Below are 13,627 nucleotides of genomic sequence, written 5' to 3' on the forward strand. Positions count from 1 at the left end.
TGCCTCCAATGAAAAAATATGAAAGAAATATCTTCTTTTAGTTTTTTAACATCTGAAGGAAATTAGTTTTGATTTTGTGAAATACATGAGGCAGAATGCTCAACAATATTTTTCCAAGAAGATATATACCACTCACAATTTCCCTTTTTTTCCTTGCTGAGGAAAATTCACCCTGAGCTAACATCTGTGCTAATCTTCCTCTGTTTTTCAGTATGTGTGCCAGCACAGTATGGCTGCCAACAGAGCAGTCTAGGTCCACACCAGAGCACTGAACCCTGGCTGCCAAAGCAGAGTGCACTGAACTTAACCACTAGGCCACCGGGCCTGGCCAACCAATTTTTTACATAATCCATCCTTCTCCCATAACTCACAATACATTGTTAGTTTTGTCATCAACAATGTACAAACTCTGGATAGTATTTACAGAGAAAATGTGACAGAAATTGCCCTCCATCAAGAGGGGAAAGTAAAACAACACACCTCACGAAATGAGGGAACAGCCACAGGAAAGGACAATCACAGCTGTAGAAATTGCACCATCTGCTCACGGTTATTCACACATTTACAAAATCTCCCCCAATTATGAAACGGGAGTCCCGCCCAGAGTCTGGAATGCTGCTGGATGAGGCTCAGAGAGCTCTCAGCACCCAGAAAGACGGGGCCCCAGGAAACCAGCTGCTGACATGAGGGCAAAGTTAACAGAGTCCAGAGAGAGACCGGGACACAGAATTTCCCAGGGAACAGGGAACAGGAGCCTCTGACAGGGATAGAAAGGGACCTGGAAAGGAGGCCCGGAAGAGGAAAATAACAGAGCAGGCGACAGCCCAGATTTGAGGAAATTAGAAATACGAACCTTGTGTCTACCATTATTTAGTAAATATGTTTCTATCAAATGTGTAAAGATGCTCACCTCACCAAGAAAGAAAAGCATGAGGCTGTGCTGCTGAAACTGAGGCACCATTTCCCCTCCCCCATTTGATGGACATTTTCATGCCGTGTATTTCATGTCAAAGCTGCTGGGAAATTCCCAGAATGTCACAAATCCCTCAATTTGATAATTAGGCCTCTTTAGAAAGTAAATGTACAATTGAAGAAGTGTCTTTTAATATGTGGCCAATAATAGTAAGTTTTATTCTCTCCTAAACAAAGGGTAAAACAAAGCATAAATCAATTGATTTAGAGCAGAATTATAATAACTGAACCAGCAAATATCTCATAAACATATGAAGATTATAAAACCCAGAAAGAAGTCAGTGAATGAATCAGTCACATACGGGAACCATAAGATCAAAATGCTGCCACTGTGACACCCAGGGTTTTAGCTGCTTTTCTCTCTTTCTTTGTCACCCTGGTCTTGTACGTCCTGATAATCTTCCTGCTTTGCCACTAATTTTTTCAATCTTTTTATCCTGTTTTCTGGCCACAAGGAAAATATTACTGTACAGAATCATCAAAACAAAGGTAAGTGTGAAAAATAAGGGAAAATCCGGCAAAATCCAAAACTGGTTTACAACAAGCTGACAACCACCTACGCAGCTGAGGGCACTTATTAGTTCCTCCATCCCCGCCTCAGGGGCACCTGTGTAGAACACGGCACCACTGTAGACAAGGCGGGTGATGCAGGAGAGGCTGAAGCACATCCCTGACACAGACACCGTGAACTTGGTGGGATAGACCCGAGGGTCAGTGACAGCAATGTGCCTGTCGATGGAGACGAAGCACAAGTGGAAGAGAGAAAAGTAACAAAATGCCGCATCACAGCACGTGTGGAAAGTGCAGAAGCTTCGCCCAAAGTACCAGAGCTGGACTTTTAAATCCACTGATAGGTTTGCTGTCGATAGGTTTGTTGATGAGCTTTCCTGAAATCATGTTTCCAGCTACTTCGGTCATCTATGGCCAAGGAGGTTACACGTGGAACAACGAGGGCATTATACGCTTGTAGAATGAGAGAGCCCTGAGCAGCGTACCTAGGGCAGTCACACTTAGGAAACACTATCATGAAGTATATGGAAGAATCTAATCTCACGTCTTCCCTCTTCTTTGTGATGTTCCACATACCCTCTACATGTTCAAAAGAAATTCCATATTTAGAATTGTATTGAAGGTTTTGGTGTCATTCATAACAATATAATATTTCACTTGCCCATAGGATAAATTTCAAAAATCTTGAATTTACCTTTGAAGTTCTGTTATATTCAATATTGATAATTTAATTTAGCAATAGTGCAATGCTGTAGGACATTTATTGAATGGAGCAATTATCCAACTCTTTCACTGAATTTTTTCTGGTGTTTCTCCTCTACACTCTAAAGCTAGGGCACATGGTATCATTTTTTAACTCTGTTACAGCTAATCTGATCTATGGAGTAGAGTAAGTATAGCATGAAACTTTATTTATTGATTCTTATCACGCTACCAATCTAGTCATTGTCTTCCAGTTTGCCAAGTCCGATTCTCTATTTATGGAAATTAATCTTCTTGTCATAAAGAAGCTGTCCACTCTCCTGTCTGCCTACTAAGTCCAAACGCGCTTGAAGACCCATCAAAAGTCCTTTCTACTCAAAAAATAAAATATCCTTTAACAATTTTTTTAACCCCTTAGGCCATGGAACCACATGTGGGTGAGAAGACAGTGTTATAGGAATGGAATGCCCAACGCCAAGTACCAGCCTTGTGACGGCACTGGTTCTTGCAGGACTTAGCATCTCCAACACTCTTTTGGCCCTCAATAATATCATTTAAAATGTGTTATCCATATTACCTGAAAAATTATTTTCTCTGAGGAATATACTATATAATGTAAAGTTTTTATCCTTAGATGTTCCTGACACAGGCACTAGAATATAATTAATGCTCAATATTTGTTTGAAAAGAATGAAAAGTCTTAGTGAAAACCAACTGGAAAAAAATGCTTCAATCATTTTAATTGAATGATCCACAGATAAACCATAAGAAAAATGTTTACTTACCATTATCTATGACAATTTAATTTCAATATACAAATGTATACACTCTATATATGCATTCCAAAAACACTTTTATTGAATCAACAGCATAAAATATTCCAGAGACCAAAATGTAAAATTACAGTATATATTGTTTATGCCCTTTTTAATAGGAGATTTTTGCCACATTAGCATAGAATTTTTGACCCCACAACATTCTGGGGAAGAGAAATACACACTGTATTCAGGGAGAAAGCAGCTGAGAAAAGTTGGGGAAGTGAATTACACTCTAATTTCAGGTAAGAAAAGTTACAATAGAAATGGCCACTGCTGGTGATAATTGATGATTCTCTCACTTGCAGAATATCCATTTGCTAAAGATCTCTGTCCAAGCCTTTTCATGTTAAATGTCTCCACTTGCAATTTTTCACTTCTGGGCAATGTCTGTAGTTGGTCCATGATCACAAGGCTGGGTTATTGGTCCCACAATATCACGGGGAGAATGCTCCAAGATCCTCCCAGCCATTAAGCAGGAGAGACCTACCTGCTGCCACAAAAACTCCTGGAAGGTACAGACAGTAAAGGAACAGGAAGAAAGAATCACAGAGGAGCAGCAAACAGGCAGATCTCTGGGTGGTGTCGTCAAATCTGGACAGTGTTTGTGATGGGCTGAGTCGTGTCCCCCAAGGTTCCTATGTGGAAGTCCTAACTCCCAGGACTGCAGAGTGGACAAGATTTGGAGATAAGATCTTAAAGGGTAATTAAGCTAAAATGAGGTTTTCAAGGTTGAGCCCGAATCCCATATGAGAGGTGTCCTTATATGAAGAGATGAGGACACAGACACACACAGAGACACCGTGTGAGCACAGAGAAGACAGCCATCCACAAGACAAAGGGGGACCTCAGAAGAAACCAACCCTGCTGACACATCAATAATGGAGATCTAGCTTCTAAAATCATGAGAAAATAAATGTCTGTAGTTTAAGCCATGCGGTCTGCGGAGCATCGCGATAATGGCCTCATACACCAACACAGCGTCGGAAAGTCAGGGAGAGAAAGACCATTTGACGACAAATGGGAGTTGAGCATAAAAGGGAAAATAATTTGAGATTTCACAGCCAGAGATGAGATTCAGAATTCAGTGATGCTGGAAGAAACAACTGTGGGTGGTAAGGACATGTACAGAACATTGAGACAGGTGACACATGGAAACCAGTTTATTGTTTATTATTATTTAGTGCAGTAAATATCTTCACAATGTTATAATGGAGGCACATTTTTGTAGGTTTGTTCTTGGCTAATTTGAAAAAAGACTATATTTCTCTAGTTTTGAAAGGTTTTCTTCATTTCTTATATCTAATTTCATCATAAATTCATAGTTTTGAAAATATCCTTAAATTTCTCCACATAGTGCTTGCATTTATTCTGAAAATAAACTAATGGTTGAGGAGCTATCCTTCAAAACTTCCCCACTCACAATAACCCTTATGGCTTTCCTAAACCAAGGATAAAATAAAGCATAAATCAGAGGGTTCACGGCTGAGTTATAATAGGCCCCCCAACAGCAGATCTCATAAATATAGGCAGGGGTTACGAAGCCCATGAAGGCATCAACAAGCGTGTCAATTGTATACGGTAACCATGAAATCAGAAATGCTACCACTGTGACCCCCAGGGTTTTAGCTGCTTTTCTCTCTCTCTTGGCCACTCTGGCTTTATAACTCTCCGAGGATGACTCTGCTTTGCCACCAGTGTGCTCAATTTTTATAGCTTGTTGTTTAGCTACAAGAAAAATCTTACTGTAAAGAATTATCATGACAAGTGTAGGTATGAAGAATAACAGAAAGTCTATCAACACCCAGTCTTGATTTACAACAATTTGACAACCACCTATACAGTTGAGGGCACTTACTAATTCCTCCATCCCATCGTTACTGACACCTGTGTAGAACACAGCACCGCTGTAGACAAGGGGCAGGATCCAGGAGATGCTGACGCACATCCCTGACACAGACACCGTGAACTTGGCGGGATAGACCAGAGGGTCAGTGACAGCAATGTACCTGTCGATGGAGATGCAGCACAAGTGGAAGAGAGAAGAGTAACAAAATGCTGCATCACAGCAACTGTGGAGGGCACAAAATCTGGCTCCAAAGTACCAGCAGCTCTCCACGGACCTGACCATGCTGAAGGGCATCACAGTGACCCCCACCAGGAAGTCAGCGCAGGCCAGAGAGGCGAGGAGAAAGTTGGCGGGAGAGTGCAGCTGCTTGAAGTGAAGAATGGCAGTCACCACCAGGAGGTTTCCAAACACAGCCAGCACAGCACCCAAGCCAAACGCTGCGTACAGAAGCACCCGGGCTCCTGGCGAGTAGGGAGTTTTAATACAAGACCCGTTCACACCCTCGTAGCAGAGCTGCACCATGCCAGGTGGGGAAGGACTGTGGCTCATGATCTGCAGGTGGTGGTGTCTTTCTGCCCCTCCTTGTGGTCGGAACAATAGTTTTCAATGCTGAAAATTAAAAAAAAGTCACACTGCATATTTGAGCAAGTGCTTTTACATACTGCCTCACGTCCTTCCTTTTTCCATTTTAATTATAAGGAGAAATTAAAGAATTTCAAAAACTCAGAAATTTATCCTTTCTGTCTTTAATTTATGTAATTATTTCTGTAACTAGATCTAAGCCTCATTGATAGTTAACTCCATGCAAATGTACTAAGAATTTTCACCAGGCCAAAATTCGCATTATCTCACTAATGGAAGAAATTTCATTTAAATACCTGGTCCTTTACACATGTGCAGCTCTTCTGTCCTCATGAAGGATAATCACATATAATATAACTGCATATTTGAAAGGTCACCTTTTAATAGACACCCCACCTTCACGTTGAAGGAGAAGGTAGCCCCTAGGATGTTGTAGGAAGCAGCCAATAAACTTCGCACCTTATAAAGTCCTCACAAGGAGTCCCTACAGAGTGAGGTGTGAATCCTGCAAGGAAACTTTCTTTTGATAGTTATAATTAATAAGTTCTACAACGTTATTTCCCTGTGCTCTGTTACTCTGTGGAAATACTTGTAATTTTCATAGCCAGCAGATTTCTGTAAGTTCACTGTCCTGAAATAGCCTTGCCCAGTGGTTGAGAGTTATGCTACTTACTGCCTATTTACAAGATTGGCTACAAGATGTTCAGGGCCCAGGGCAAATAAAAATGCAGAGATCTTTGTTCAAGAACACGGAAAAAAGTGCCCTCGGGTTAAAGCTTTTTCCTCCCCTCCTTGGTCTCTCTGACCTGCCTGGTGTTGCATTTCGTGGGGGAACGTTCCACCCCCTGCGCTGGGAGATGTTTGAGGGCAAGTGCAGACCCGGCCCTGCACCGCAGCACGCCTGGCCCACCCGCCGTCAGGGTCCCCCTCCGCCAACCACTGAGACGACATGTGTGGCCCAGGCTGCAGGTGAGGAAGCTGAGCAGGCATCTGCCCTATCCTGGGTCGGCCTCCTCAACCACAGGCAGAAGGGCGAGCCCCTAGGGGTTGCGACGTCCACATCGGGACCCACTCGGCACCTGGATTGGGGGTGGGTGAGAGTCTTGGTCCCCCTGAGTTGCTCCTTGAAGATGTTGTGGCCCCAGCAGCCTGCGGTGGGGTGACAACCGCCACCCTCGCCCTGGACTGCGGAATGTGTGCCGGACGGACGCAACCCTCCCTGTGTCAATCGGGTCCTCGGACGCCGCGGGGAGAGGCGGCCAGGGTATAGGTCCAGGTGGGGAGTGGGGACCTGGACTGGGCTCAAGCTGCCAGGGGGTGGAGACAGCTGAGCGTCCATCCCAGCGAGGAGGGGAGGAGGGGATGCAGGCCAATCACCCGTCCCGGGATTCCACATTCCAGGCCCCGTACACGCCCCACTGTCCCTTCAGGCTCCACACACACGAAACAGACTCAAAGATAAAATTAGTGAGAGTTTCACAACTACAACTACAAGCTCAAACGCCAGGAGAAGCTTCTGTGCTGCTGGACTAGTCACAAGCCCAGCCAGGGGCCCTGGCGGTTTCATTTCAGAGATTAAATTATCTCTTTGCAACAGCAACTAAATGATGCAGAAAGGAATTCAAGTGGAGCTAACTGCAAATCTGCCACACGGGAAGGTGTGGGAGGTGAGGGCCAGGCAGTTCTGACAGGGCCAGCGTCTCCTGTCTCAGCCTAGTCCTTGTGATAGTAACGGGAGTTAGGGAGGCAAATTAGAAACGGAGAGTGCTATTGAAAGGAATTCAGGTCTGAGGACAACGGGCACCTGCGATCCTATAAAGCACGTGAGAAGTGATGAACACATTTTCCTTCACAACACATTCAGGACTGCAGAATAGCAATGGGAGCTGTTGTTTAGGATAAAGATACTGAAAACATATTGGACACATTGGAATATAAGTAGAACAGATTATCAAAGGTGCCAAGAAAATAGTTATTCAATTGATCATCTCCCAGATTCTTCTGGGTAATGCTGTCTTCTCTTCTCTAAATTCTCAGAGCTAGCATGATTTTACCCCACTCTTACTCAGTAGCCTTGCCTCCCTATTTTCTGAAAATATGAAATACACGGTTTAAAGACTGAAAGGATGTAGGGGTTTAGGGCTGCATGATGGAGCCCGGAATGGAGGATGCGTCCCAGGTTCTTAGCTTGCCAACAAGAAAGATAAGGTATATGGGAGAAAGAGTACATTTGGGAAGGAAAGATGATGGGTTAGGTTAGGGTTGGTCAGAGGGACATGAAACTGGAACTCTGCAGTGGGTAGTTCAGCCCATAAATTTTCAGTTCCGGAAAGAAATTGTGCCGGATATAATCATCTGGGATCCTGAGTGACTGGTGTTTTGAGGCTGTAGGAGTGAATGTGATTGCCTGGTGCACACCTGCCGGAATGCCTACAATGGGTCAGATGCTCACTCAGTATGTGTTCACTGGAATAGAGAGGGTAAAGAGAATATAGAAGGAACTGGAGGTGCACCATCTTCAAAGTCATGCCTGCAAAGGGAAGAGTAGACAGAAACGCAGGTGGAAAACCAGGAAAGCGTGGTCCCCCAGGCCCCATGGGATGAAAGATGTTCATGAAGGAGGCATCCCAGGAGTGTCAGATGTTGGCGATGGGTCAAGTTAAGTAAACTGAGAATTGCTTGTTGGCATTAACAGCTAAATCACTGATGAGCATGATTGCACTTCTTCTGTCGGGATGTTGGAGAGAGAATGCAGTTGCAGTGGATTGAGAATGACTGGGAACGGGTAGGGAAGGCAGAAGAGACCATGAGCAGAGACTGATATTTAATGAGCCAACTGTGAAGAGGAAAAGAGGCATGCAGCATTAAGCGGGAGACTTGGAATCAGGGAATGTCCACGTTGCCATTTTTTGTTTTGTTTTGATTTGGTTTATTAATGATTTTATTCTGGAATGCTAAAGGAAAAGCAATGGAGAATATGAGATGAAAGACTGAGCTCTGGTTGGAAAAGTTTTACCGCCAAGCAGGGAAGCAGATGAGCACAGCTCTTGGCTCTGGGAGATTAGGTTCCAGTGAGTAGAAATAGGGAGGCTTTCTTAAAGCCAAAGGGCCTTGAGCTGCCCTGTGTTAGGAAAGCAAAGTCTCTGAGTGCTGCTGAGTGGGTAACGGTCTCTGGGGTCATTCCACGGCTGAGCCCCGCCTGACTGAGGTATCTGCAGTCAGAGGTGGGGGGCCTAGCTTGGGATCATGACATTGCATTAGTTTCCTGTTGCTGCTGTGACACATTGCCACAAACAGTGGCTTAAAGCAGCACAGATTCATTATCTCACAGTTCTGGATGTTAGAAACTGCATGGGTCTCATTGACTCACAGAAAGGCACCAACCAGGCTCCTATCCCTTAGGAGGCTCTTGGGGAGACTGTTTCCTGCCTTTTCCCACTCCTAGAGGCCGCCTGCATTCCTGAGCTCGCAGTCCCTTCCTCTACGTGTAAAACCCACAGCACAGCATCCTCATAGCTCTCTGACTCTGAATCTCTCCTCTCCCTCTTCGGCTTTTAATGAGTCTTGGGATTACATTGGGCACATCTGGGTAATCCAGGCTACTCTCCCATCTCAAGATCCTTAATTGAGCCACACCTGCAAAGTCCCTTTTGCCAGGGAGGGTAACAGATTCACAGGTTCTGGGTATTAGCACGTGGACATCATTGGGGGCCATTATTCTGTCCACCACAGGCATCTACCTACTTCTGCTGAAGTGTGATCTGTGGAGGATGGGGTCCCACTGCTCCTGCTGCTGCTGTGAGGTGCCTGCCTCCAAATCGTGGTGCCAGCAGATCTGTAAAGTTAGAAGGAAGAGCACCGCTTGTCTGGAGAGACAAACTGGAAACAAAACCTCCAGGTTCTTACCTTTTCAGACCAAAAACCTTGCTTAAGTAAAACAGTAAGATTAGAAAATACATGCAGTTCGATAAAACACATTTTGTCTCTTCCACCTTTACTTCCAGATAAGATGAAGATTTCGTTGGGACTTTCAGTCAAGATGGCTCAGTTAGTTCCTTCCTCAACCCCTGTGCTCCAAACCCATGGACAGGGCAGGATAGTTATTAATGGGGAGGAGATAGAGCAAAGTTCATAAAGGAGATGATCTTCTCTGTGCACGAAGAAAGAGACAGGAAGGCCAAATGCGAGCAGGGCTACAAGGAGGACCTAGAGGCTCCCAGGTCCGGAAGCAGCACTGGAATCCAGGGCTTGACTCCTGTAAAGGGGACTAATAGTGCTCACTGCACACAGGAACTCGTGCACAGCTCACGGCGTGAGGCCAGGGGCTGGGGTGAGGCTCCTCGCCTCGAAGCACAGGTGCAAGGATGCTGAAACTAAATGACTTTGTCCCAATTCCACCTGGGACTTTGGCTTTTAGAAAGCTGCTAGTCTCGGGGGAAACAAGGACACAGATATGGATTCACATCCAGGAACTCAGCTGAGCTGCCGGTGGCTCACGGCCTGGACCAGTGACATTTCCCATCTGACAGCACAGCAGGAACCCAAAGCACTAGCGTGGAGCGTGATTGTGTCTGGAGATCTTCCGGGCTGGATGGAGACAGCTCAGAACTCCCAGGCACATAATGTGTGTTTGGGGTTGGAGGAGGATAAAAGAGAAAGAAATACAAACTAAACAGACCCACCCATCCGAAGTAAGAAAGCTCAACAAAAATCCACAACCCATGACAAAATATGTTGTTAAAATACAGCCAATAAAATCAACTGAAGAATGAAATATTCCAGAAGAAATTAATTTTATAAGGTACTTTGACAAAGACACGTACAACTTTCAATGATGTTTCTCTTCAAATCTTTTGCTCAAGTGCATATTTCCTGACAGATGGTGAAGAGAAGTCTTGAGGGGAAGTTTGGAATCAGTGTTTCTAACAGGCACCTGCAGATGGTTCAGGCACTGAAAACAGAAGATGGTACCAAGAGAGGCATTATTTTACTTCTTTTGCATTTTCTATTAGAATATTGGATTCAAGGCAAGATGCATAGAAGGCTATAAATAAACATTTATTGAGTTGGGAGCTAGCAAATGATCTTTCATGTTATTTGCCTTTTTTCTATTGTGAACACCTCCTAACTCTATTTCCTGCTACAGATTATGGCCAGAAATGTCAGTACATAGTGAAGAAGTTTGCTCCAGTGACAAGTTCAGTGAGAAGACAGCAGTTGCTGATGGCAGACGTGTACACAAACTCGACCTCCAGCCTTACCACATGATGAAGAGAGTAAGTCTGAATCACTGTGGGGTGTGTGGACACCTCCACACCAGAGCCTGTTGTTTCCTTCTGGGAAAGGAATTATTCCCTCCTAGGTTGGAGTCTGTGCTCCCCAGTCTTTTTCACTTCATCACAGATGGTACCTATTGCAATACACTGAATGTTTGTGTCCCCTCAAATTTCTTTTCTGTAACCTAGTCTCCAATATGATGGTATTTAGAGGCAGGGCCTTTAGAAGGTGGTTAGATCCTGAGGGTGAAGCCCTCATGAATGAGACTGGTGCCCTTATAGAAGAGGCCCTGGGAGGTCCCCTGCCCTTCTGCCATGTGAGCACAAAGCAAAAGATAGCTGTTTATGGGGGCTGACCCCATGGCCCAGTGGTTAAGTTCACGCCCTCCACTTTGGTGGCCCAGGGTTTTGCTGGTTCGGATCCTGGGCGTGGACATGGCACTGCGCATCAAGCCATGCTGAGGCGGAGTCCCAAACAGCACAGCCAGAAGGACCTATAACTGGAATATACAGCTATGCACGGGGGGGCTTTGGGGAGAAGAAGAAGAAGAAAAAAAAAACATTGGCAACAGATGTTAGCTCAGGTGCCGATCTTTAAAATAAAAAGAAAGAAAGATAACCATTTATGAACCAGGAAGTAGCCCCTTGCCAGACCCAAATCTGCTGGCATCTTGATCTTGGTCTTCCCTACCTCCAGAACCGTGAGCAACAAATTTCTGTTGTTTGTAAGCCACCCAGTCCATGGTAGTTTTTGTGGCAGCCTGAGCTGACTAAGACATTTCACAACAGGGTAAGCTGGAGGTGACCTGGGATGTCAATACAGGACCTTAGTGAAAATGACACCTTTGCTTTATATTATGTATTCATTACAACCGACCAAGATGCCTTAAGTGTCCCCTCAGCTTGACTAAACTGTGGACAGGCTTCCTCCTGACTCTAGGCCCCTGAGTTCCCTTTTCTGAGAGCATTAACTTCAGAAAACTTGCAAGTTCTTTCTCTGCCCCTTTGAGATATGTCTTTTGAAAACTTCTTGCTAGTTTTGCAACCGAGGCCTGCCTATCTCAAGGACCAGAGAGCCGTCTCTGAAACGTGGAAGGGTGGGAGCCTAGCTTCAGAGCTGCCTTATTCCAAGTTGTAGAACTGCCTCCTGTCGTGAAGATGTGAGGAAGTGTCCTTCTCCTTTGGGTAAGGCCAGTTAGCAAACAAAGGTGGGCTACAAACCCTCCCTCCATTCCCCGCAGCAGATAAAAACCCTCCCGCCCTTTGTGTCAGTGGAGTAGGACGCAGGCTGAGTTCTGGCCTCTCTCTACTGCAACGGTCTTGAAGAAAGTTTTCCTTGACTGCTGAACTGTGTCTGGTGCCATTGTTCACTTTGGCATGAATGAATACAGAACAGTGTTCACCCGTTACCTGTTGCCTGTAGCAAGCACCCGCAAATTCTCAGCTGCATACGACATGAAGCATTTCTTTCTCATGCACCTTGAGGTTGTGCTGGGCTGACTGCACCTCAGGCTGCAGCAGCTGGGGAAGGGGAATGGGGTCTGGTTCTGTGCAGCAAGGCTTTAAGTGTCTCCGGCTGCCTTGAGCAGGGGGCTCCCAGAGCACATCCCCACGGTGACGGCAGAGGGCCAAGAGAACAAGAAGGAACAGAAGGCCTCTGAAGGCCCAGGCTCAGAACCGGCACACCGTCACTCCTGCTCTCCCTTTGCCTCAAGTGGGAAGAGCAGCAAAGCGACATAGCTAGGGGCGTGATGGAGGGATGAATAATCCAAACACTCAGCCAGCCACACAACAGGTTAAGAAATTAGCCTTTCTCAGTAAGATGTGGGAGTGGGGAAAGTGCTGGGTGTTGCTCATGGTATTTGCTGCCTGTAGAGAGGGCAGCACACTGTCGACCCCGCTCAGTTTGGGCAACATCAGAAGAGACTTGATGAAGCTGCTTGTGGCCTGAGTCTACTGGCCAAACAGCATCAGCCACCCCTGGCCCGGTGACTTCCCTGAGTCTTGAGTGTCTGCAGGCATCTTAACCCTGTTTGCAGCACATTATCATGCCATTGGGGAAACTCTGCCTCATACGGCAGCCTGATGGCCCCCCAGATTTGGACCAACATTTTCAATGTTTTATATGTTCTCAACCAAAATCTGTTCTCTACCTTGATATGATTTATTACCACCCTCAAAATGATACCCTTATTATTTACTGCATCTTTGTGCAGATCCAGGTAGATACTGCTTGGCTCCTCCTTCAAGAAAGGGGTCAGGACCAGCTGGGCATCCTATGGAAGATCACATGATTCATTACATTGATGGCCTAATATTGATCCGGCAGGATGAGCGAGTGGTACCTAGCACAGTAGACACCTGGTCCCTAGCCTTGGAAAGATACATGTTCCCTAGAAGTTTGGACATAAGGCCTAGAAGACTCAGGGACTCTCTCTTTCATTAAAGTAATCAGGGATGTCTCATCCCAGTCAAAGCGAATTGATGGCATCTTGTATCCTGTATGGCAAAGAAGGAAGCACAATACCTGGTAGATTGTTCAGGAGCCGGAAACAACACACTCCACACTCAGGAATGCTGCTCTGGTCCATTTACTGGGTAACAAAGAAGTCTGCCAGTTTTGTTGGGGCTTGGAGCAGGAGAAGGCTCTGCAATGGGTCTGGGCTGCAGTATAATTGCCATAAATTTAGTGACCTTGGGGGTGCTGGAGATGTTAGTAGAGGAAATAGATGCAGTGTAGATACAACGGGAGGCTTCGGTGGGAGAAACACAACACATTCCTCAAGATTCTGGAGCAAGGCCATGCTATGTACAGTGGAGGATAAAACGCCTTTTGAAGATGGCTTTTGTGTGCTACTGAGCCCAGGTCATGATGGACAATTTGCCCATGTGACATCAAGTGATCATGTGTCTTTAACTGC

At 45.4% G+C, this 13,627-nt stretch overlaps 1 protein-coding gene and 1 pseudogene across 1 annotated transcript; both read right to left on the minus strand.

The window, feature by feature from the left end:
• Positions 1–1,058: 1,058 nt before the first annotated feature.
• LOC100073119 (trace amine-associated receptor 6-like) lies at positions 1,059–3,404 on the minus strand (annotated as a pseudogene).
• Positions 3,405–4,365: 961 nt separating this feature from the next.
• Positions 4,366–5,397, minus strand: LOC100073120 (trace amine-associated receptor 8-like). Its single transcript, XM_014735637.3, has one exon. It carries the CDS (start codon positions 5,395–5,397, stop codon positions 4,366–4,368), a length of 1,032 nt encoding a protein of 343 aa, XP_014591123.2.
• Positions 5,398–13,627: the final 8,230 nt, after the last annotated feature.

The sequence above is a fragment of the Equus caballus genome, chromosome 10, assembly GCF_041296265.1.
Source record: "Equus caballus isolate H_3958 breed thoroughbred chromosome 10, TB-T2T, whole genome shotgun sequence".
NCBI lineage: Eukaryota > Metazoa > Chordata > Mammalia > Perissodactyla > Equidae > Equus > Equus caballus.

Excerpts from the sequence above, each read along its gene's own strand:
- LOC100073120 (XM_014735637.3), bottom strand. The coding sequence starts at position 5,397 with ATGAGCCACAGTCCTTCCCCACCTGGCATGGTGCAGCTCTGCTACGAG.